We start from the raw sequence: 26969 nt of genomic DNA on the forward strand, positions 1-26969 counted from the left end.
CCAAGCCGTGCCCGCCTGTCCTGTGTCTCCAAGCCGTGCCCGCCTGTCCTGTGTCTCCAAGCCGTGCCCGCCTGTCCTGTGTCTCTGCTGTGCCTGTCGTGTCTACCTGCCTGCCTGTCTATAGCCTCTGTCAAAGTGACTTGTCCCCGAGTGGGACAAGCAGCCACAGCCAGACACCACCCTGGAGTGGCACCCGACAGCTATCTGCCGCACAAGCCTGACCTCACCATCAGAGGCTCCAGTGAAGACCGAGGTAGCTGTCGTAGTCACGACCCTTCCAGGGTAGTCTGGTCTGTGGCACAGTGGGGCCACAGATCCCCGGCTCGCGCCATTCAGCCAAGGCGCGAGCGTGACAGTAGGTTTTTAAGAAAACCAAATGGAAACCAAATTAATGTAAAGTTATGAGTTCTTCCCAAAAAAATCTAGTAACACCCTATCCTAAGGATAGGGGATAACTTGTTGATTGCTGGGAGTCTTACCGCTGGGACCTTAGTGATCAGGGCTCTTGAACCCTGAAAAAGGGGATATGCAGCGCCTTCCTTGCTGGTTTTGCAGCATTTTCTAGGTGAGGAATTTCTTCTGACATCTATACCATAGGCTTTCCTAAATGGCTTAAAAATGAGAAGTAAACCACATAGTACAAATGTAACAAAGTAAGAAATGCCACATTAACGCTTACAAAAAAGCTATGAAAAACTGTTTAAACTTTTTGCCTCCGATCACAGCTGCGGGCTCACAATGTCATTTCAAAAGAAGCAGTGTTTGCCTCTCTGTCATCTGTATGAAACACCCTGTGTTCAGGGGGTTAAAACCAGACAGTAGCACAGACTTCCTGGTGAAGTCCGTGTTCAGTGTCCACACAGTAGGTGTTCAGTATGGACACCGCACTTTACGGTTTGGGTTTTGCCCATCTCTATTCTAGACTCTTTATGTCCTTCAAAGAAACATTGTTTCGATGGAAGAGATGCAGCTTGACTTGCAACACCGTGCTCCAAGGAATGTTGGCAGCCTTTGCATTTGCTACAGTACTCTAAACAATACAGGAAAATACTTATGCAGAAATGTAATTTATTTTTCAAGAAAACAAGTTTAAGGTGTTATTGTTGGTAAATATGTTTTCTGTTTTTTAGACTTGTTCCCTAGAGGGGGTGGATTCAAGTTTTTCCAATATCCAGGTGAGAAAGTATTGGGTAGATGAATAAACCCCAGGGCTTCGTGCTTGAGCACAGCCTGATCCCCAGCTAGTTATTCCTACCACTGAAAATATTCTTGCATTAGGTTCCTTGCACATCAGTGGTCCTCCACTATCACCCTATAGAGATAGAAAAAAATATATCAATGCACATATCTCAAGACTATTTACATATCGATCTTAAAAATATCAATTACTACATTCCATCACATGTGATTACCTGGCAACTGTCTATGCCTCCTTTTTCATAGCCTGCACATAGGTTGTAGACACCCACGGCACCATTATACCATGAACGGCTATTGCATTTCTTATTAGGAATCAACTGCACTTGAGCTTCTTGAAGAAAATCTGATGGTTCAGTGGCTGCAAATCAAACAATGATATGTATAACTCAAGGCATAGGACAACATAAACGCAAGCCAAATTTTCCAACATAAGTTCAGAAATTGATTGTTTGCTGAGGGCTAGGCATGAGATGTTACACATTACACTTGGAGATTGAGATCTCAGGAGACTAGATCTTGACTTTCCAGATCTCAATCTATGCATGCAACTCATGGTATAGGACACCATAGACTCAAGCCATATAACTGTATTAATTTTTCCAATAAAAGTGCAGAAATTGATTGTTGAGGGCTAGGCTTCAGTTGGAGCACATGACTCATCTCGTCTTCCGAGATCTCAATCTGTGCATTCACCACCTCCGGCGACCATTTTCCCAAAGCCCCCCACAGGGAAACCTACAGGAAAGGGAAGTTCACTCACTGGCGCCAACACTTTATAAGAGCCTAGGGCCTGCAGCATCGCGCCATTTCTACAGCTGCTGACCTCCTGAAGTAGCGACCCTGCCTCCTGTGACTCTACTCCAGAGCAGACGCCCCCCAAGTAAGCTACCGAAGAAGAACCAACAGTTTATTTAATAACAATTTTTTTTCCTATTTTCTACACCAAAATTTTCAGTGCATCTTATGGTCCGGTGCGTCTTATAGTCCGCATAATATGGTAAATCCCATGGATAAGAGGCACAGTATATAGAAGACAAGTGGTGGATTCATTAGAAATGTCTGGATGGTCCCAGCTTCCCATAAGCAGATCATCTGTTTTCAAGATTTAGGGTGTCAGAAATCAGAATAAGCTCCCTTTTCTTTACAAAAAGAGGATCTGCTGCCGGTAAAATGTTTTATAATAATAATTATAATAATAATGATAATATAATAATTAAATCCATTGGTCTTGTGCTTTTATATGATCAAAGAACTCATTATTGGTGTTTAATATTCTTAGAATTTATATTTCTATAATAGTTAAAAATGTAAACTAAGCCAAGCTTCTCCCTTCTCCATAGAGCTTTATAGCAGCAGGTGCAATCTGATCCTCACTGCAGACAGATTTGTAGACAGATTTGAGAAGTTTTTGAGAGTGAATGATCAGTGAAAAAGACTGATAAGATGGGAAAGTGGCATTTTTCTTTGATAAAATATAATGTAAAGTTTGTTACTTTCACTTGTATTGTCGATTTATTGAAAAAAAGGTAGTTACTATTTAAACTGCCCTTATGTAGAGCTAAGTTATTATACTACATTGTAAGATTAAATACTTGCCATCCTTAAGGGTATGGTTCCACGGTCAGTCTGTGGATTGGAGGCTGCGTACAGCCGCAGCGTCCAATCCACAGCGTCCAGATGTTACAGCATAGTGGAGGGGATTTTATGAAATCCAATCTCCACTATGCGAGCAAGCACGCCTCCAGCTTCCCTGCGTATACGCACATGCGGCACATCTTTCTAGACTGCAGCATATCTATTTATAAGATAAATATCACAGTGCACTGTATAGGATGCGGTGATTCCACCCGGTTCAATGAACACATGTGCAATCACCGCGCGTACAAAAGCCGGCAGCGCTTTGGACGGAGCGGACATGTGCTGCGTCCAAAGCACTGCCGGTTTCTGCCCGTGGAAACATACCCTTAAAGAATGCTTAATAGACAGGTCGGGGTTTGACAAAGTGGGAGCTGCTTTTAAAGTGCATTTCTCTGTTCAGGCTCTAAGAGGGCATCTCAATAGCTTAAGCACTTTTTATTAACATCATACCAGGCTCCAGTGGTATTAAAGAGTATGGTAATTGTTGTGTTCATTTTTATTGAATATGTAAGTAGGTTATTTGAATGCAACAACACAGGCAATGAGAACACTGTGCTAGTCAGCAAAACACTATTTATTTGACTGTCACAGAAAAGTAATTTAGCTATACACTTGCATGTAAAAGTTTGGGCACCCCTGGTCAAAATTACTGTTATTGTGAATAGTTAAGCAAGCTGAAGATGAAATGATGTCTAAATGGTCTAAAGTTAAATATCACACATAATGACACAAATATCATTTGTATTTTAGGCAAAAATAGTCATTTTTTACATTTTAAAAATTCCAAAAAGGAAAACGGGCCAATGCAAAAGTCTGGGCATCCTGCATGGTTAGCACCTAGTAGCACCTACTTTTGAAAGTATCACAGTACCCACACTATTATTAAGTGTACACCATCTCTGTCAAGGTCCCTGACACTGCTGTAGAGCGCAAACGGTGTGTACAATAGTGGAGAACCGGTGTGGCAGCGGCAGCCTCCATAAGGGGTTAAGAAAGGGGATTACCTGGATGCCATGAGAAGAAAGAACTCGATGTGAGCTAGCAGAACCAGCCACCGGATATACAGCGCCTTTCCCAGCAACGCAGATCGCCGACTATCCATGCCCTAGCTCACATCGGGGTCCTTGACAGAGTGTGGGTCTATTAATACTTGTATATTTTTCCGATCACTACTGCCATAATGTGTGTTGCTATGAATGTCATATTAATTTCCCCTTTTTGATACATAGCAGCAGCAGCAGCAACAACCGTATATTCTAACTATGATTATCCACGCTAGCCTTTACCTGCTCCCACCACTACATGTGGTTCCACAGTATTCTCATTAATAGATCCCTCCCATACGCTCGGTGCAGATCTCACTGGCACCACCATAGATTGTATATTCCAGTTACATCTATACCACAGTCATCTTTACCACATGACCTTTAGATGTTCTATATACTAATGTGTTCCATGCGGTGTACATTTTCTATACTACTCCGACACTATGCCACAGTCATCTTTACCGCAGGACCCTTGTATATACTCAATCATAATGCGTCCCATGCTATGTACAGTTTCCACACCAGTCCCTAAAAAAACAGTTAATAAGGTTATTTGATTCCTATTTTTTACAGTACAAATGATAAATATCTGTTTACCCTTAACCCCCCAGGCAGCCCGAGTCCACATAGAAGTATCATTATACTACAGGACAGCCACATTGATATTTTAGTTCTGATGAAGGTCCACAACTGAAAGGAAAACGTTTAACGATATTATTGGATGCATAATTAATGGAACTTTTTTCTCACACTTCATCACCCGTGAATGCCAAGTTTTTTAGACTCTATATGATTTTGGAGTTGGAGGAGCTGGTTGTTTGAGGAGGTGTTTGGTGTGTTATTCTAAAGACTGTTGCTTGGTAATTCATCTGTGTGTATATTCTTATCTTGCCCACTTAGTTTTACCATAAGAGCTGATTCAGGAGGTCAGCAAGGCACTTTGCCCCAGCGTCTTCACCATTAGAAGTAATCCATGGAGCAGGGATAGCTATGGTGCACCTAGCTTTAAAGATAGGAAAGGAGCCCCCGGCCCTGGGATATCTGACAACAGTGTGGTGACACATGTACCTATTAACTGGCAGGCGACTAATATGCCCCGTATGTCTCAGCTTAACAGGCATCACATCTAATACTAGGTCTGTCTCCAGCATAAGTTTGTCTAGACAACTCTGGTTGTTACACTGGCATTAATGGGGGTCACGGTACATCATGCTGGGATGCATGTCCCCAATATGTAAGCCACTCGATGCCTAGTGTGTTCCTTTCGCTGGCTGCCTTCGTTCTCTGAAGCACGGGCCCCGCCCACACCCTTTACGTACATCTGTGCCAGAAGTAACAGCCCAATTTACCCAAAGCTTCTCTTCAGCATGACAGACACTCCGTCCCATCCAATGATCTGTGTCCTTTCTTCAGAGTTTGACCTGCGGAGTCTGGATGCTGGGTCTTCACTTGCGAAGTCTGGACTTCAGTGCTTGACCAACAACTTGTTCTGGTACCAAGACTCTCAGATTTCTCTATTCTGGGGTTGTTACACAGCTCATACATCCTCCTCTTATCATATCCTGGTGCCAGCTTCTTTTCCACTTCACCATCCCAGCCTTTTATATTAAGTAACTGTGCAACAGCTGTCACCTGACTCAGAATCCCCTTCAAGCTCTTCCCTACGGGAATACTCACCCCATCCTACCACACAATATCATGGCCCCCTACCCAGCCCTCCATATAATATAATGGTCCCCACACCCCTCACACACATGCTGGCCTCCACACAACTTTCTGCACAATATAATGGACCCCATACAACCCTCCACACTGTGTACTGACCTGCGCACAGTATAATAGACCCCACACTTTTCCTACTGTCTTCATATACTGTACTTAATACCCTCTTACTTAACATTTCTTTGCCTCTTGATTGATATTGTTTCCATTTTTGCTACTTATTGAATACTCAAAAATAAGCAATATGTATATATATGTGTAAATCATATATACCTTCTTCTTCCAGCACACCCCAGCCTGCAATGTAGCAATCAGTCTTGACTGAAACATCTGATGATTTCCGAGGTAGGCATGCTGGTTGAATGAATCTGTTGTAACTGATTGGCCGTTCTACAGACAGCATGGCAATATCATTTTCTTCTGTTTCGAGGTCATAATTTTCATGTATAATCTTTCGGGATATGCCTCGAATTTCAATTTCTGGGCCAAAAACTGACAATTGATAGAGTCCAAAAACCAGCCTCCAAGAGTAGACATCGCTAAAACAATAGAAATGAAGATATCAGAGGACATAAGCAATTATATATACTAAACTAGCACTATGAGAAAAGTAGAATAAAGCTAGAACTATACAGTGACTAGAGGCTATTACATTCTGCTAGTTCTGCTTCACGTCACTTGTCTTATCTATTGCATTTTTTCTGTGCTGTGTTGTGCATAAATATGTGACTTCAGATTTTGTATTAGTCAATGCCTGATGAAGAGACCTGAGTAATCTCGAAAGCTTGCAATGTGTTACCATCTTTTCAGTTAGCCATTAAAAGGTATCAACTACTGAGGACTCTCAATTCTGAATATTTTTCTTAGAGGCTATTATTAAGATTAACAACTAATGAGATAGGCTAGGGACTCACGACCGTATTTTCTCTTACTTGATAAAATTGGTCCGATTATGCTAATCACACTTTGATCGAAGGTTGATTAGGGTGTGATCACTGTGGTCCAATTTTCTCGTATGAGAACAAGATGGAAAAAATTATCCATCTTCTACATCCCATCATTTCGTGAAAATAAGACCTCACTTGGATGACATCTGAAGACGAGATCAAAAAATTGGTTGAAAATCTTGTATGCTGTGATTTTTTTTTTTTTCCTCGGACAAACGCTGTCCAAGGAAAAAATTAGACTTGTGCACAGCCCCATAGACTAACATTGGTCCTGGTCAAATCCGATGTTTTGCCGGATTGCACTTGGACTAACAATATGGTTGTCTACATGAGCCCTTACGATGGTCACAGAGAATCCAGCAGGGTTTGTTTGTGGCCATAACACCTTGAGTAGCACAATGCAACCACATTCACTATTATTGTGTTTTAGTATCTCAACACTAATCTTATGTAACACAACTACAAGACACCCTGTAGCCATAACCTAAAAGGTGTTTGTCCTTTTTGTGTCTTGTAACCTGTATTTTATTATCCTTCTACAAATCAATTATGGAAATGTCACTTCTCTTCACTTCCAAGTCAAGTTGTATCTTTTCAGAAAATCCTTTAGTTTGAGATATATATATACACACACACTGAAAATTTGCTTTACTCACCAACTCCAGGTCCATCGCTGAAATTCCGCTTCTGCTCCTGGTATTTCACATTGGCTGCAGCACTGGTGTCACGTGACCAGCACAGCAGGCAATCGCTGAGCTCAACAGTTCTGCAAGCATGATGTCAGCTCATAGCCAATATCAGATACTGGGAGCAGTGGTGGAGACTCGGTGCCTAACCTTTGAAAGGTTAGTAAAGTACGATTTGCTTTTTTCTTAAAAAAAAAAACAAACTATGCTCAGAGACGAAGATTTCCTTAAATGGGACAACCCCTTTAAGGTCTTACTATAAATATCTAATGTTATATCTCTTTCATGTCAACAAAATACATAAATCTGATCATTATATCTGAACTGAGCAAATAGTCAATATGTCTGAGTTAAAGGGATAGTCCGGTCTTTTGACTCTATGTTTTCTGAATCCTTTCATCTGAGGCTGTCAGGATTCTCCGGTATTGCCAGCGAGAGCAATGATCGCAAGTAGGCAAATTGTATAGTTCCGGACACATTTTGACTAGACGTGCTTGGCATCAATCAATATAAAAGAAATGAGCAAGGCTGAGCAAGTCTAGTTGGGATGTGGTTGGAATCATAAATTTAGTAGCATCCTAAGGGGGCACGCGTGTTGTGTCTGGCACGCGTCTCCCTGCAGCAAAAGAATCACTGCAGCTAAAGTATCGAGAACATGCAGTTATTTCAACGGCAGTTAGTCACGGCAGGAGTCAGGACCTGTTGTGAGCTCATTTTCGGGTTTGCCTCTGGCTTCTGGTGAAGGTTATGGAGCTGGCTGTGCTGACAGAGGAGTAGTGAGTTCTCTATCTGGACTCCCTCTATTGGTGAAGGGAGGTAATGAAGCTGATCTAAATGGCAGAGACCGGCCACCTGAGGAAGAGGACTACGATTGGACATCAGGAGTTTCTGATTGGATTTAAGGCAGCCGACTCCCTAATTTCTTGCTGGTGATTTTTCCTGACTGTGGCTCCTGGTTTTCAGTTTGGTTCCTGCCTTCCTAAAGCTAAGTTTTCTCTGCTATTGTTCATATAAGTTTTTGTTTGGTTTACTTAGTTATTGTGTTCAGCCAGCCCTGGCTGGGACTGGGCTGAATCCCCATTTTTGTCTCTGATCAGTTGATCTCTTTTGCTCTGTCTTCAGAAAATACCTGAGTGCTGATATAGTGATTTGAAGTCTAGCGACTTCAGGGCCTTTTTCTATCAGACGTGTTGGGAATTCTTTTTGGCAGGGTTTTTTGCGTGATTGCAGACAGCAGCTTTTCTTTCTGTCCTTTCTAGTTAGCGAGGGCCCCATCGTTTGCACAGCCTATCTTTCTGCCTGTGTCTGTGTTTTCATCTTGTTTCACCGACAATACATGTTGGGGGCTGTCTATTGCTTTGGGGTCTGCTCTGGGGCAGTTTAGATTTTCCCTTTCTTTCTTTAGGCTTATTTAGTTCTCCGGCTGTGACGAGGCGTCTAGGACCACCCTGCCAACCCTGCCGTAGGCACGCTCCACGGCTACTGCTAGTTGTTGTGGATAGGATCAGGGGTCTACAATCCGCTAGATACCAACCTCTCCGGTTTTCTGGGCTTAGCTTGCTTTTTGTTTTTTCCTCCTCGGTGACTCATTCATAACAAGGACCCCACACTATGTATCTGTCTCTTTTGGATATGTCTGCCAAGTAAGCACTTCTTATTACTTGGACCTAGCTTTTCTATTAACCCATCTTACTCCTTCACCATGTTTACATATGCTCTCACAGTGTTTGCTCCATTAATCCTCACTCTCCTTCACTATCCCAAACCCCAGCACCCTCTAAACAAATAATCATCTCCCCCCTCCCTCTTTTTAGATCTCCCCTCATAAAACAAGCCACCCACTCTCCTCCCACCTGCTCTCCCTTTCTCTGCTTCTCCTCACTGCTGGCAACATATCTCCCAATCCTGGACCCCCACAGTTCATACCTCCCATTACTACCCTCTCCTACCGCTCCTTGTTGTGAATTCGCTTTCTGGCCTACCTCTGGTTACTAGTGAAGGTAGTGGAGCTGGTTATATTGATAGAGGGGTCGCGAGTTCTCTTCCCAGGCTCCCTCTGGTGGTTACTGGAGGTAATGGAGCTGATTTAATTAGCAGAGGCCTGCCACCTGATAATGAGGAGGATGAATGGATATCTGGAGTTTCTGACTGGATTTAAGACAGCCGACTCCATCTATCCCTGCTGGTGATTTTTTCCTGCCTCCTGAGGTCTTAGTTTCCAGCTCAGTCCCTGCTTGCTCAAGCTAAGTGTTCTTTTGCTATTGTTCACATTTGATTTGGTTTTGTCTATTTCAGTTTTGTGTGGTCAGCCAGCCCCAGCTGGTGCTGTGCTGAATTTCCATCCTTATGTTACTGTTTGTGCCAGTTTTTTTTTTTTGTCCCTTATTAGATTGGCCTCTTTTTGCTCTGCTTTCAGAATATACCAGAGTGCTGATATAGTGGGCGAAGTCTAGTGACTTCATTATTTTTCTATCAGACATGTTGGGCATTTTTTGCAGGCGTCTAGGCTCATGGTAGGTACACTCCACGGCTACTGCTAGTTGTGTGGATAGGATCAGGGGTCCACAATCCGCTTAGTTACCAACCTCTCTGGTTTTCTGTGGCTCAGCTTGGTCTTGCTTTCCTCCTCGGTGACCCAATCATAACAGCTCCCTATCCAATATGAACTACCGCAATCTTTCCAACAATAAACCCGTGCCCTTGATGCCCACCTCCCTGCTTCCTCTCTCTAGAGCACTCTGGAATGCCCACTCCATCTGCAATAAGATTCATATCCTCTTTCTTCTCCTCTCCCTTCCTCAAACTCAATGTGGACAAATCTGAACTCATCATCTTTCCTCCATCTCACAGATCTTCCTTACTTGACCTATCTATCACAATTAATGGCGTCAAGCTTTCACCCCGTACCGGAAGTCCGATGCCTCGGAGTAACCCTTGACTCTGCCCTGTCCTTCAAACCGCACATCCAAGCTCTTTCCACCTCTTGTCGCCTCCAGCTCAAAAATATTTCCAGAATCCGTCCTTTCGTCAACCCTCAGTCTACTAAAATGCTTGTGCATGCCCTCATCATCTCCCGCCTCGACTATTGCAACATTCTTTTCTGTGGCCTCCCTGCTAACACCCTAGCACCTCTCCGGTCCATCCTTAACTCTGCTGCCCGACTAATTCATCTCTCTCCTCGCTACTACTCTGCTTCTCCCCTCTGCAAATCTCTTCACTGGCTCCCATTCCCTCAGTGTATCTAGTTCAAATTACTAATACTGACCTACAAGGCCATTGTGGAATCAATGGTGCTATATAAATAAATAATAATAATTAATTATCATGGAATGATGGAATCATGCAAATTTCCTACTTGTGGTCTTGCCATCAATAGCAGAGAGTGTGGTGCGTACACTGTAGGGATTTAGAAGTCTCCAGTCACATATAATGCCTGCAGACTTTTATTGGAAAAACAGACAACCCCTTTAAGGATTTACTGTATGGTTCCAATATTATACCGAGATGGAGAACAGCAATAAAGACTAAGTGTGCCGCCATACAGTATAAATACTGTACGCATGAAGTCTAAACCAACTTTCATCATTTAGGCCTCATTCAGACTCCGGTATGTAAAGACATAGACCATTATTTCCTCAGTGTTTTGGATCCGAGTGTCATCAGTATTTGGTCAGTATGTCAGTTTTTACCATTAGTGTTTCATCAGTGATTTTGACAGATGAAAAAAAAAAAAATTAAACTTTCTTCTGTCTGTCGCTTACAATGTTAATCACAGACAGCCCACGGACGGCACCCTGATGACATCTGTTTGCTGACTGTGATTATCATGGACACATAGCCTTGTAAGGGTAAATTTGATCAGTGATTTGGATCAACAACTGGCATAATGTGTACATGATATTTTTGTGGATCACTCGGTCTCCATAAAAAATATGAATATGTGAACAGCCCCACAGATTACAATGGGTATTTGTTCTATTTGCAAAAAACAGGAACAAAGATGTACATTAAAAACAGACATCTGAATGAGGCCTAAACCCTAGGAATTCCCTAAGAATCTTACTATATTCTGTATTACAAAGACCGTGAAGGGGTTTCTTACTCTTCATGGTTCTTGAAGCAGTGAGCGGCTGTCACAACCCAGAGATTGTTAAGGATTGAGCCTCCGCACTGGTGTATAAAGGTGTCTTCATCGATCGGTAGCTGGATGCTGACTAACCATGGCCAGGACCCAGGTTGTGCATCTCTCCCACCAACAATGCGTGAGCCAATGTCAATGTCTGCTAGACAGTTTCCGCATGCTACTGTAGAAGGGAAGAAAATATGCGACGGGTTTTTAGTCTTTGAAGTTAAATTGCATGAACAATATTTAATTTAATGGATGGAGACCACTATGCCAAAAAATGTTCATGATTAAGTATATTAAGTAATGATGTGTTCATGTCACTAACAATGATATCATGTTTTGGGGCACGTGGTCTGGCAGGCATGTGAGGGGGATTCTGCTTCAACCCATGCAAAAATCCTGTAATACCCCAGTAATATACCATGCTTGGAAGACACAGAGTAAAGGCCTGTATTACCCTACACCTTTGCTATGCAGTGAGCGGATTCACGGCCCGAAACATCATGACCAGCAGCAGGAAAACTGGAGAAAAGAAGCAGCCACCAAGAGAAAATCCTCCATCCAAGATGATGTAGGCAGCCAAGACTCCTTTCAGAGAAGTTCGTGGTGTTTGCTAGAATCCCTAAGTCACCGGCCCAGGCTACTATTCAGGGAACAGGAACCTGGAAATTACCTGATCCGGAGCGTCGGGTAAGCACCTTGGATTCCATCTGTTTAGTCAAGATGGCACTTAGTTTATATAATGAACATTGAAGCTGCCAAATTACATGTTTCTAGTATAATAGGTAGCCCCTGTCCTCTTAGGCTGAGAGGAATGTCCAATGGATATAGTCTGTTAATCAAAAGTTACCATACCAGTCACAATCTATTTTTTTTTTGGCTTAAATTGTTCTTTTATGACTAGCAGCCTGGCGGCTACAAACGCCTGTATGCTGATAGGAATAAATATTGTATATTCCACTCAAAAATTTGTACCTAACATAAAATGCATTATACTTTATGAATAACTATGGAGTGCATTATATGTTATGCATGGCTATGGGATTTGCATTATAATTTGTGGATGACTATGGGTTGAAATAAACACGTGAAATAGATCACTCTGGGTGCAATGACTCTATATAATATATGAGATTCACTTTTTGTATTGAAGAACTTTTTGAGATTTAAGAATGTTTAAGAATCGGCCGCGGTCACAGAGGTCACCACCGGGCTCTTGAGAGTGAAGGGCCTTCTTACGCCAGCAGAAACTTCAACTGGATGTGCGTCCAAGGACGCACAGTGAGCTGAAGTATATTGCGGCGCAGAAACCGGTCGGGTCCCTGGGTAGCAATGCGTGAACGGGTCTAGGGACATACGTCAGTGATATCATGCACTTCCGCCGCTTGCAAGCTGAAATCATTTGCAGACTTCAGAAGTGGCCGCTGTGCGGCGGGGGAGCAGATGGGAGGTGAATATAATTATTTTTTTCTATGCATGAAAGAACAGCGGCAGAACGAGTGACATATACCAGCATGGGGAGCATACATACCAAAACGGGGGGATATAGTGTATATACTAGTATGGTGCCCAAGATGGTGTATTTGAATACCAGGATAGGGCCCAGGAAAAAGGACATATATACCATGATGGGGGATATAATTACCAGGATGGGTCCCAGGCAAGGGGACATATATACCACGATGGGGCTCAGGCCAGGGGACATATACTGTGTGTATATATATATATATATATATATATATATACCAAGATGGGGAGCCCCTGGTCCAAATCTTACACCAGGGCCCATCGGACTTTACTTATGCCACTGATAAGAATGTACGCCTACATCTAACAATGGTCATACTTGCATATTTTGTGAGAAGACTATACAAATTGAACATCATCTCAGCTTCACATCTTACCAGACATCATATATACACTAGTTAGATAATTTTTGCATTTTAAATAGATGCTGGATTAAATTATCTTATAGTGATGTTACTCCAACACTTTTATAGTATGCAATGAGATATATAAGATTGGAAATAAGGTGTTTCTATCAATTTGTCAGCATCTGAAATCACATAAAATTTTCTTTGGCTGCATACATGCATACTTACTGTTAGGGAGAGGAGCGCCATTGCCATAATCCATAAAATTCCATAGCAAAATGGAGATGGCATGTACAAGCAGCTGGAACTTCATTGCCACTTTGTGTCTTCCCAGATGCTAATGAGAATAACTAACTAGACGTCAGTTTAGAATGTTGGAGGTGGCAGTACAGTGACCTAACAATGCAATGTGTTTATTGTGCCCAGTTCTACAGTGTGACATCATGATGGAATTATTATGCCTTTATGGGGCCTATTGAGGAAAAGGGACTGCCACTTATAGTGCCTTCATAAAAAGTATTGTAGGGAATATGCTGTGTTTTTGCAATATTCTCTGTGGCACGTTAAGTAAAACTAGAAAAAAATAGAATACCATATGCAATGTAGTTTAGCTACTTTGAAATAAGAGGAACCAAAAGAAAAATACACATTTCTTCATTCTGAAAGCCCATCGGCAGTTTTCTGTTCCCATTTTCCTGTCCAGTAGTCTGTGTTATAAGCTATCCTCTAATATACTGCATGTTAGCTGTGGTAATGGTTTAATGATCCCAGAAGGGACTGCAGGAGATAAACTTTGTTTTTTTGAGCACAATTTGAACAAAATTCTTACTCATTATTTTTGGTAAATGCTATCAAGAATATAAACAATATACACCGTGACCTAATTAAAATTTACATATGTATGCTCAGCTCCTCTGCTCCATACAACAGGGGCTCTGTCCACATTGTCTGCATTATTGGTCAGTATTTCATCACTATTTCTTAGCCAAAACCAAGAGTGGCTTCAAAATAAAGAATCTGTGTCAGTCTTCCAAAGATAGTTTCTCTTTGTAGGTAAAATTCCTGAATTTGGCTTACAAATGCTAATTCAAAATACTGACATAAATAAGGTCATATTGGATTGAACAAAGGGCATCCTCTACGTCTAAAGGAAAAAAAGATTTAATCATCACAGACTAATTCTTTACTGTAAGAGCAGTAAGACGATGAAACTCTCTGTTCAAGCCACTAAAGCTGAAGGAGGGCCTGGATAATATTACCCGTTATGACTACTAGATTCTGTGATAGGATGTTACTCCAAAGAATCAGCCTGATTATCATATGTGGAGCTAGGAAGACATTTTTCCCCTAATATCGGGCAATTGGTATCCACCTCATAAGGTTTCTGCCTTCCTCTGTAATTACAGGTTGAGCGTGTGTCTTCTGTTGACCATGAAACTATGCAATAGTAGTGATGATATATATTAAACCCCTAAAGACCAATGACGGACATAGCACGTCATGAGCAGGTGTCAGTTCCCGCATCATGTTCTTCTATGTTATTACAAGAAAGCTTTAAAAGTAAAGCTTACTTCAGGAAAACTTTTGATGAAGACATATCTCAACAGTAAAATATAATTTGCTGTATGTACATTCTTGAACACAGAAATTGCACCACCAAGAAGGAAAAGTTGTGGAATTATATAAATCACAGGATCAATAGATATGTTAATGATATGCAAATTATGAAAAAATGGAAATATATTTTCTAAACATTTTGATTTATGTAGTATTTAGCAAGAACACAAATACATGCACTTACGAACTCTGGCTGCTTCAATGGAGTTATTAATGGTTGTCTGAGGAATAATCTGCAATGCTGAATACATTTGGGCATGGAAATCATCAAGATCCGATGCTGGCAGCGCCGTTTGAAATTGCCGACTATTGATGTTCTAGATGTGCTCGATGGGAAACAGGTCCGGAGACGCTTCAAGCCATGTAGCACATTTAGGCCACATAGGCTGCTCACAGTAACATGAGCATCTTGCAGCCTTGGGTTGTCTTTTTGGAAAATGGCTTTTGGGGACATTATCATTTGTGACTAGAGATGAGTGACTTTGCCTTGTTTAGGGTCGAGTCGGGTCTCATGAAACCCGACTTTCTCAAAAGTTGAGTCGAACGAAATCGGCCGACTATCGGGAAAAGTAGAAGTTCCGACTGAAACACGAAACCCAATGCAAGTCAATGGGGAAGCAAAGTCAGCAGGGAGTGAAGGACAGTACACACACCTACATGCCGGACCGCTTTTTTAAAGTGTGCTAAATCTCTCTCTCTCCGGACGCTGCACATGTCCTCTCGTTGCCCACAGTGTACGTCCTTGCTCAGTCGCTGAAAAAAGTCATGTGCAAGCATTCTGGGAAATCCGACTTTGGTGCTCGTTTTGCCGACCGCATGGCCGACTTCACGCTGTGGTCGGGTTTTGGTCGGCGAAACCCGAATTTGCCATAAGTCGGCGACTTATGAATCTGGCCGACCTGTTTCGCTCTACTCTATTTGTGACCTTATTGGTCAGCAATTGCAAAGAGAGCTGCAAGGAGCGCATCTTGGTGATTTGCATTCCCAAGTGTTTTCAGCATGGCAGAACATTGCTTAGACAACCATCAAAATTAATAGCATAAGATCTGTAAGACTTTATGGTAATTGCTAAATGAATAGGAAGAGGTGGACCTTACCAAGAGGGGTTTGTGTTCTAGAAAGGCATAATAATTTTTTTTTATAATTTAATGATGAAAGTGGGGTAAATTGTACCATGTGTACTCTTCTTAATAAATGTGGAGCATTGTACTCCTGTGAGCTCTTCAACAGGACTAATGTGCAAAGCATCAGTATTGAAAAATTGGCCCCAAAACTACAGTGGGTACGGAAAGTATTCAGACCCCTTTAAATTTTTCACTTTTTGTTTCATTGCAGCCATTTGGTAATTTCAAAGAAGTTCATTTTTTTTTCTCATTAATGTACACTCTGCACCCCATCTTGACTGAAAACAAAACAAAGAAATGTAGAAATTTTTGCAAATTCATTAAAAAAGAAAAAACTAAATATAACATGGTCATAAGTATTCAGACCCTTAGCTCAGACACTCATATTTAAGTCACATGCTGTCCATTTCCTTATGATCCTCCTTCATTGGAGTCCAGCTGTGTTTAATTACACTGATAGGACTCTATTTGTAAAGGCACACACCTCTCTATATAAGACCTTACAGCTCACAGTGCATGTCTGACCAAATGAGAATCATGAGGTCAAAGGAACTGGCCAAGGAGCTCAGAGACAGAATTGTGGCAAGGCACAGATCTGGCCAAGGTTACAAAAGAATTTCTCCAGTACTCAAGGTTCCTAAGAGCACAGTGGCCTCCATAATCCTTAGGCTACTTTTACACTTACCGCATTTTTTGTGGTCTGTTATTGTGGGCCGTATCGCCGTATTTTTTGTGGTGTACCGCAATAACGGGGCCGCAAAAAAGTTTGCGGATCGACATTTTTTCCCAATACTATGGAAATAGTATTGGAAATAAAACCTGGCGTTCCGCAAAACCAGAAGTGATGGCGTGCCGCAAAGACAAACTTCCGTTTGTTTTTGCGGCCCCATTGATTTACAATGGGGGCCGTGTCCATACGCCGTATAAAAGATCGAGCAAGCTCAATCTTTTATCATGGCCTCAAAAACGGCCCTCACGGCCGTACGGCACACAGCGCACCATGGAATTTTTGTGGGCCAATTTTGCGGCCCCATAGAAATCTATTGGGGCCACAAAATCGGCCCACAAAAATACGGTAAGTGTAAAACCAGCCTTAAATGGAAGAAGTTTGGGACCACCAGAAATCTTCCTAGACCTGGCCGTCCAGCCAAACTGAGCAATCGTGGGAGAAGAGCCTTGGTGAGAGAGGTAAAGAAGAACCCCAAGATCACTGTGGCTGAGCTCCACAGATGCAGTAGGAAATTCCACAAAGTCAACTATCACTGCAGCCCTCCACCAGTCAGGCCTTTATGGCAGAGTGGCCCGACGGAAGCCTCTCCTCAGTGCGAGACAAATGAAAGCCCACATAGAGTTTGCTAAAAAAGACATGAAGGGCTCCCAGACTATTAGAAATAAGAATCTCTGGTCTCATGAGACGAAGTGAAACCTTTTTGGTGATAATTCTAAGCAGTATGTTTGGAGAAAACCAGGCACTGCTCATCATTTGCCCAATACAATCCCAACAGTGAAACATAGTGGTGGCAGCATCATGCTACGGAGGTGTTTTTCAGCTGCAGGGACAGGACAACTAGTAGCCATTGAAGGAAACATGAATGCAGCCAAGTACAGAGATATCCTGGATGAAAACCTCTTCCAGAGTGCTCTGGACCTCAGACTTGGCAGGAGGTTCACTTTCCAACAAGACAGTGACCTTAAGCACACAGCTAAAATAACAAACGAGTGGCTTCAGAACAACTCTGTGACCATTCTTGACTGGCCCAGCCAGAGACCTGACCTAAACCCAATAGAGCATCTTTGTAGTGACTTGAAAATGGCTGTCCTCCAGGGTTTACCATCTATCCTTACGGAACTGGAGAGGATCAGCAAGTTAGAATGGCAGAGGTTCCCTAAATCCAGGTGTGCTAAACTTATGGCATCATTCCCAAGAAAACTCATGGCTGTACTAGCTCAAAAGGGTGCTTCTACTCAATACTGAGCAAAGGGTCTGAATACTTATGACCAAATGATAGTTCAGTTTTTAATTTTTAATAAATTTGCAAAAATTTCTACATCTGTTTTTTTTTCCAGTCAAGATGGTGTGCAGAGCGTACATTAATGAGAAAAAAAAATGAACTTTTTTGAATTTACCAAATGGCTGCAATGAAACAAAAAGTGAAAAATTTAAAGGTGTCTGAATACTTTCCGTACCTACTGTATATCTGATTGACTTAGAAATAACCTTTACCATTATATACGGTTATGTTACCAAATCTATGTGCATGTTTTGACCGATTGTCTGGGAAGACTCTGCAACAGAACTTGGTGATACTTTTGTGTTAAAAGCCAAGGCCCCCAAAACAGATATGTATGGCGGATCCATGTTGTGAGGATAAGACTATTTACAGGGCTTGACCAAACTTTGCATGCATTTTTTTTTTAAAAATATGCATTTTAGGCTAAAAATCATTTTGCAATTATAAAATTTGGACTGTTTGGCTTTTACATGCTCTTTATTTCTTGCACATTTAACTGTAATGTGGTCATAAATCAGCTGAGAAGAGCTCAGGAAAAGAGATAAGAGTTATAGACTTTCCTAGAAAAGCAGCCCCATATGTGAGGTGCTTTACAATTTGAGGAGGCTGATGGACCAGTCTGGTCATATGCTCCTCGACCAGGAGCCATTGTATGGACACAACAACTGATCAACTTTTTGAGGAAAGCTGCACTAATAAGAGAAACCAGCAGATCTTTTTACCAGAGAATCCGCTAGTGAGCTTGGTCTGATAGTCTAAGGCACATATGTCAAATTCTGACCCGCATGATGAGAATATTTGGCCAGCAACGCCGGGTGGGTCCCTTCAGTATATTTGGCCAGCGACACCGTGCGGGTCCCCCTCCCGATATTGCACTTTCACTTGGCATCACACTTTCAACTATATCAGGACTCTAGATGTTGATACAGTTGAAATCAATGCCGAAAAAGGAGCATCAGCTGACACTCCCTCTCCCATCATTCCCCCTCTGCGTCTGACGTCTCAGCACAGTGGGCGCGTTGTAATGACATCATCGCACCTGCTGTACTGAGATGTGCAGAGAATCTAAAGACACCATGAAGAGACTGGAGCAGTTGGGGAATGAAGGTAGAGCAGAGTTTTTTTTTATGTGGGGCCTATTATACTGTATAGAGGGCTGTGTGGGGATTACAGTTGGAGAATCATACTGTGATGGGATCACATTTCTTTGTCGGGGGGATTGAGGAATGAGGAAACCAATTTTCATGAGAAATCCATCTTTTAAAAACTACTTTTTTTTCCCAGTGGGTTGCTGCTGGGTCCGTTCTAACAGATGATTACTGGACATGTGAACATAGCCTAAGGCCGGAGTCACACACGACGTATAAAAAAAATGGGTCCGTTTTTCACGGACGAGAATAGTACAAATGTTTCATGAACAGTGATCCGTACATCATGCATGTGCAATACGAGCATGAGACACACATATATATTTCATACAGAGGTAGATAGCAGAATAGGTTAAAATTCATTTGTCAGCATCTATAAAATCATTACAGAACACGACAGGATATGAGACATGACTTACATATAGTAAACCATTGCATATCCGTAATTTTTTTTATTTGTCCCTCACTAATAATGTTAGTAGTGTATGTGTGTAAAATTTTGGAGCTGTAGGTGTTAAATTAAAGGATTAATTCACGGAAAAAAAAGTGCGTGGGCTCCCGCCCAATTTTCTCCGCCAGAGAGGGTAAGCCAGTGAATTACAGATATTAATAGCCTAGAGAGGGACCATTGTTATTGCCCCCCCCGGCTATGGCCCCCAGCCACCCCAGAAAAGGCGCAGAAAAATTAAGGATATGCAATGGTTAAGGCTACTTTCTAACTTGCATCATGCGTTTGTGTGCTTTTTTTGCGGTTTTGAGCATGTTTTTTTAAAAAAAGCGCATGCTTTTTTTGCGCCGACGTGCGCATTACCATGAGCACGTCAGTGCACCCATAGACTATAATGCGTGTTTGGATGAAAAAAAGAACGCATTGCGTGCGCATGCTTTTTTGGGCAAGTCGGACGCACAAAAAAAGCAACAAGATGCATTTTGTGCGCCCGAGTGCACACTACAAAAAAACGCATGCGCATACAAACGCGTACAAACGCATGTGTATGCTCACCCATGTAAAGTATAGGGAAAAAAAGCAAAATAAACAAGCGCAAAAAAAAGGAAGTGTGAAACCAGCCTTACTACTGTATATGTAAACCATGTCTCATATCCTGTCGGGTTCTGTAATTTTACAGATGCCGACAATTGAATTTTCACCTATTCAGCTATCTAGCTCTGTATGAAATATATATATATATGTGTGTGTGACAATGTCATTATATATATAGATATATATACCTATACTAGGTGTATACATGTATTCTATCTATACTAGTAAGCTGTCAGTGTAATTTTACAGTATAGCGCACTGAATTGCTGGTTTTTCTAAAGGACACGGATGCGTATTTCTCGCAAGTCACACTCATGGTACGTGTGTAATCTGTTTTTTTCTTGCCCCCCATAGACATGCATTGGCGAGTCTCGGCCGAGATACGGTGGAAATCGCCGAATGCTGTGATTTCTCCCGCACGTATAATATGGGCGACAGAAAAACGGATGATGGGAACTGCCCCATAGATTAACATTGGTCCGAGTTCTATGTGATTTTTTTCTCGCATAGCACTTGTCCGCATTTCTTGCAAATCTGTAACTTTTGAATCTGTTTTTTTTTCAGTGCTCTCAGCTGGTTATAACTACAGACTACATTTAAGTTGAATGTGTAGGGAAACCATTTAATAATTTGTTGTGATACACTACAAAACATTCCTAAAGTAAGCTGATCTAAAACCAGAAATAGTCCAGAAATCAGTCAGAAGGTAAGAATAACCACTGCTTTCTTATTTTACTTGCCTTTCTTTTCTTACCCTGCTCTTTAACCATGCTCATTTGCCATCACCGTTTTTGCTCCACTAGTTTTCACTCTCCTTCATTATCCCCAAACCCCTGCACCCTCGAACCAAATAACTATCTCCCTCTCTCTCTCTTACCCCCCCACCTCGCTTCATCTGCAGACCTGCTCCTTAACCTCAGACCACTCCTACTAAAATTCAATACAAGTCGGTCACTCTCTCTCACCCACCTGCTTTTCCTTTCTCTGCTTCTTCTCACTGCTGGTGAAATATCCCCCAATCCTGCCCCCCCACCTCATACATCCCACTGATCCTAACTCCTATCTTTTTCACACTAAGAGAAACTGCCACAATCCCTCACATGTAAAACCTGTGCCACTGACCCCCAACCCTTCCGCTCCCTCTGTCTGGAGCACTTTGGAATGCCCGCTCCATCTGCAACAAGCTACACGTGATCCACGACCTCTTTACCTCTCGCAACCTTTCCTTCCTGGCCCTCAATGAGACCTGGCTGACACCCCCTGACACGGCCTCCCCTGCCACACTGAGTTATGGCACCCTCCACTTTACCCACACTCCTCTCTCTGACAACAGACATGGTGGAGGAGTGGGTTTCCTTCTTTCGAACAACTGCTCCTTTAACCCTATTCACCCTCCCTTATCCTCCCTTCTTTCGAGGTTCACTCTGTCCATATCTACAATCCCTCTAATCTCTAAATGGCTGTCATATACCGACCACCGGGCTCAGCCACTGCCTTCATCGACCAATTCTCCACCTGGCTCCTCCACTTTCTCTCTGCTGACATCCCCACCATCATCATGGGAGGCTTCAACATCCCCATTGACACCCACCAGCCAGCAGCCTCCAAACTCCTGTCACTTACCTCATCCTTTGGACTTGCTCAATAGTCCTCCACAGCCACCGACACAGATGGACATACATTAGACCTCATCTTCACCCCCCTCTGTTCCCTACCCAATCTCACAACCTCTCCCTTCCCCCTATTTGACCACCATCTACTCACCTTCTCATCCTTGTCCTCCTCACCTGCCCCCCATGGCCAGCCACTAACACATCCTCGCAGAAACATCGCACACCTAGACACTCACAGACTCTCAGACTCTCTCCTACCTCTGTCCTCCATATCTTCACTCCAGGATACAGACTCCGCCACCCCTTTCTACAACGCCACCCTCACATCAGCCATTGACTCAGTTGCAACCCTGGCACAACAACCTCACCAAAAAACCTCAACAAGCATCCAGGGTCGTGGAGCGGCGTTGGAAGAAAACACGCCTGCCAGACGACTTCACTGCTCTCAAACAAACTACACTTGCCTTCAAATCAGTCCTCACCTCTGCTAAACAGACCTATTCACAAAACTTGCATCTTCATTATCCCATAACTCAAAACAACTGTTCAGCACATTTAACTCTCTCCTCCGCCCACCACTGCCACCTCCAACTCCCCTCATCTCTGCTGAGGACTTTGCCACCTACTTCAAAAACAAGATCGACCAAGCAAGGCAAACCTTTACTGTTCCACCACCCCAACCACTCCACATACCAGACCTCTGCCTGTCCCTAATAACCTCCCTCTCCAACATCACTGAGGGAGACCTTACTCATCTCCTTTCCAAATCACACCTCACCACCTGTGCACTTGACCTCATCCCTTCCCACCTGCTCCCCAACCTCACTAACACGCTCATCCCAGTCCTAACCCATCTCTTCAACCTATCGCCATTTTCTGGTACCTTTCCCTCTGCCTTCAAACATGCCACCATCACCAACCTCAAAAAAACAAACCTTGACCCAACTGCTATGCCCAGCTATCGCCCCATATCAAGGCTCCCGTTTGCTTCCAAACTCCTTGAACAGCATGTTCATGCTCAACTTTCCTCCCACCTCTCATCTAACTCCCTCCTTGACATCCCCCAATCTGGCTTCCACCCCCACCACTCCACTGAAACTGTCCTGACCAAAATTACTAATGACTTAGGGGTACTTCACACTAAGCAAGATCGATAGCGAGATGGCTGATGCGTCACCGATACCCTCCGCCGGGTATCGCTGATTGTGCAGGAATGTCCTGAGCCATTTTTTGATTGTTGGTCTCCCGCTGTCCAGCACACAACGCTGCGTGTGGCAGCGGGACACCAACGATCAGTGAGCTCCCAGCGCTGTAAGCAGACGCTGGGAGCTGGTATCCAGAGTAAACAGCGGGTAACTAAGCGCGCGCGTCGCTTAATTACCCGCTGTGTACCCTGGATACCAGCGTGCTTGCGCTGGGAGCTGGTATCCAAGGTAAACAGCGGGTAACTAAGAACTGCGCGTGCTTAGTTACCCGCTGTTTATCCTGCATAGAAGCTCCCAGCGCGAGCACGCTGGTATCCAGGGTAAACAGCGGGTAACTAAGCGATGCGTGCACTTAGTTACCCACTATTTACCCGGAATACCAGCGTCCTCGCTGGTCCTGATTGCTGGTGAGTCTGCCTGTTTGAGAGCTCACCAGCGATCATGTAGCGACGCACCAGCGATCCTGACCAGGTCGTACCGTTGTCGGGATCGCTGGTGCGTTGCTTAGTGTAACAGGACCCTTACAGCCAAAGCTAACAGTTCTCCATCCTCCTCCTTCTCGACCTGCCCTCTGCCTTAGACACAGTCAGGGCCGGACTGGGACTAAAATTCAGCCCTGGCATTTGAAGTTACACAGGCCCACTAGTCACATGGTGACTATATCTTTGTTCACTTGTAGTTTACAAGAAGTGAGAGGAGATTAACACGACTATATAACATGTAGTCATAGCTGTGCCCAGTATTTCAGCTCAGTTCTATTTATTGCTTTTAGGTACAGTACTCCTCCCAAATCTCTGTCCCCTTTTGTATGCATGATTACAGAATTCCTGGCAGAACTGCTCTCTATTGGGCAACCAGACCCCCTGGTCATAGCCGCCCCTATCATACCTCCCAACTTTTGAAGAAGGGAAAGATGGACAAAGACTGCGGCGCGCACAGCGCGCCGCTGCAAATTTTGGCCGCGCCCAGCCACACCCATTTCACAAATAGTCACACCCATGTCCACACCTAATCGCACCCATTTAGCACTGCTGATCATACTGACTGGTACTGAGGGCACAGTGGCTGGCATTATGGGCACACTGACTGGCACTAAGGAAGAGAGAAAACAGAGAGAGAGAGAAAAAAGAAAACAGAGAGCGAGAAAGAAAGGGGAAAGAAAGAAAGAACAGTGAGAGACAAAGAAAGAACAGTGAGAGACAGAGAAAGAACAGAGAGAGAAAGAAAGAGGGGAAAGAAAGAAAGAACAGAGAGAGACAGAGAAAGAACAGAAAGAGAAAGAAAGAGGGGAAAGAAAGAACAGAGAGAGACAGAGAAAGAACAGAGAGAGAAAGAAAGAAGTAAAGAAAAGAAAGAACAGAGAGAAAGAGAGGAAAGAAAAAGAAAGAAAGAGGGAAAGAAAGAACAGAGAGAGAAAGAAAAAGAGAGAAAGAAAGAAAGATTCTACAAAGATACTATAGCAGCCCGGCTCCCATTGTAGTGCCCACCTGAGCCTCCCGATGCAGGACCTATCATGATCCGCTCACATGGCCGGCATCCCCAATTCCAAGGCGATCCTGCTGTCTGCGCTGTCGGAGGAGGACACGGTGATGGATCTGAAGCATTCCTGGTTCCGTCACAATCTCCTCAAGAAATTATCTCATTTCCGGTCAGCTTCCAGCACATCACTTCAGGTGGAACGTCATGTGTGTGTTTTAAAATGCTCCTCGGGGCTCCGCCGTGTACTCCTGTGTCCGTGGGAAAAGCACGCTTCGTATGCTTTGTACACACTTGGCTCCGCTCCGTACATCCCGTACACATATGGCTCCACTCCGTCCACCTCGTACACGCGTGGCTCCTCTCCGTACATCTCGTACACACAGGGCTCCGCTCCGTACACCTCATACACGCACGGCTCCTCTCCGTACACCTCGTACACGCACGGCTCCACCTCGTACACACACACGGCTCCGCTCTGTACACCTCGTACACACGGCTCCTCTCCGTACACCTCGCACACACGCGGCTCCGCTCCGTACACCTCGCACACACGCGGCTCCGCTCCGTACACCTCGCACACACGCGGCTCCGCTCCGTACACCTCGCACACACGCGGCTCCGCTCCGTACACCTCGCACACACGCGGCTCCGCTCCGTACACCTCGCACACACGCGGCTCCGCTCCGTACACCTCGCACACACGCGGCTCCGCTCCGTACACCTCGCACACACGCGGCTCCGCTCCGTACACCTCGCACACACGCGGCTCCGCTCCGTACACCTCGTACACACTGCTCCGCTCCGTACACCTCGTACACCCACGGCTCCGCTCCGTACACCTCGTACACACACGGCTCCGCTCCGTACACCTCGTACACACACAGCTCTGCTACATCCACACTGTAAATCCTGACCCCACACATACTTACCTCAACCAGCACCATGACAACAGCAAAGCAGAGTCTTGCAGACGGTAGAGGCAAGGCTGAGCGCACAGGACCTGTGATGAGGTCACAGGAGGGGCGGAGTCAGGGGGACATGATCGGGGGTCTGGACAAAGGCTCCTGATCATGTGACCCCCTGACTCCTCCCCTCCTGTGACCTCATCACAGGTCCTGCGAACAGAGCGAGCAGGCAAGCGAGTGCGACGCTGTGAGTGGCTGCGGGGGGGAGGGGGTCTCATGCTAAGGCGAGGATGGGGTGCGTGGGGGGGGCGTGGCGGCTTATCTCCCTGCAGTGCGGGAGGAACTTGGAAACTATCACCGCCATGCCCGCAGAGGGCCGGCGGCAGGAGCAACAGTGGCCGCAGCAGCTGGCAAGCGGCCAGATGATCGGGCGCTGCCGCCCGCGGCCCACATGACAGCGGCCCAGCGGGAAAATGCCCGGTTGGTTATATTGCCAATCCGGGCCTGGACACAGTCGACCACTGCCTACTGCTACAGATTATTTCTTCCCTTGGCATCAAAGACCTTGCCCTGTCCTGGATTGCCTCATACAGTTGTGGCCAAAAGTATTGACACCCCTTGCAATTCTGTCAGATAATACTCAGTTTCTTCCTGAAAATGATTGCGAACACAAATTCTTTGTTATTATTATCTTCATTTAATTTGACTTAAATGAAAAAACACAAAAAGAATTGTCCTAAAGCCAAATTGGATATAATTCCACACCAAACATAAAAAAAGATGGTGGACAAAAGTATTGGCACAGTTCGAAAAATCGTGATGCTTCTCTAATTTGTGTAATTAACAGCACCTGTAACTTACCTGTGGCACCTAACAGGTGTTGGCAATAATTAAATCACATTTTCAACCAGTTGACATGGATTAAAGTTGACTCAACCTCTGTCCTGTGTCCTTGTGTGTAACACATTGAGCATGGAGAAAAGAAAGAAGACCAAAGAACTGTCTGAGGACTTGAGAAACCAAATTGTGAGGAAGCATGAGCAATCTAAAGGCTACAAGTCCATCTCCAAAGACCTGAATGTTCCTGTGTCTACCGTGCGCAGTGTCATCAAGAAGTTTAAAGCCCATGGCACTGTGGCTAACCTCCCTAGATGTGGACGGAAAAGAAAAATTGACAAGAGATTTCAGCACAAGATTGTGCGGATGTTGGCTAAAGAACCTCGACTAACATCCAAACAAGTTCAAGCTGCCCTGCAGTCCGAGGGTACAACAGTGTCAACCCGTACTATCCGTCGGCGTCTGAATGAAAAGGGACTGTATGGTAGGAGACCCAGGAAGACCCCACTTCTTACCCCGAGACATAAAAAAGCCAGGCTGGAGTTTGCCAAAACTTACCTGAAAAAGCCTAAAACGTTTTGGAAGAATATTCTCTGGTCAGATGAGACAAAAGTAGAGCTTTTTGGGCAAAGGCATCAACATAGAGTTTACAGGAGAAAAAAAGTGGCATTCAAAGAAAAAAACACGGTCCCTACAGTCAAACATGGCGGAGATTCCCTGATGTTTTGGGGTTGCTTTGCTGCCTCTG

The 26969-nt window shown here is 44.0% G+C and overlaps 1 protein-coding gene across 1 annotated transcript in view; it reads right to left on the minus strand.

The window, feature by feature from the left end:
* Positions 1-1051: 1051 nt before the first annotated feature.
* Positions 1052-26969, minus strand: part of LOC141095091 (acrosin-like) — a 33017-nt gene continuing 7099 nt past the window's right edge. Inside the window, exons 2-4 of the mRNA XM_073580972.1 lie at positions 5880-6145; positions 1413-1558; positions 1052-1312 (exon numbers count right to left, since the gene is read on the minus strand). Of these exons, the coding sequence (XP_073437073.1) occupies positions 1127-1312; positions 1413-1558; positions 5880-6145 (598 nt within the window). The 3' untranslated portion in view covers positions 1052-1126. The remainder of the gene's footprint in view (positions 1313-1412; positions 1559-5879; positions 6146-26969) is intronic.

The sequence above is a fragment of the Dendrobates tinctorius genome, unplaced genomic scaffold (genome assembly GCF_039654945.1).
Source record: "Dendrobates tinctorius isolate UK_male_01 unplaced genomic scaffold, ASM3965494v1 ptg000066l, whole genome shotgun sequence".
NCBI lineage: Eukaryota > Metazoa > Chordata > Amphibia > Anura > Dendrobatidae > Dendrobates > Dendrobates tinctorius.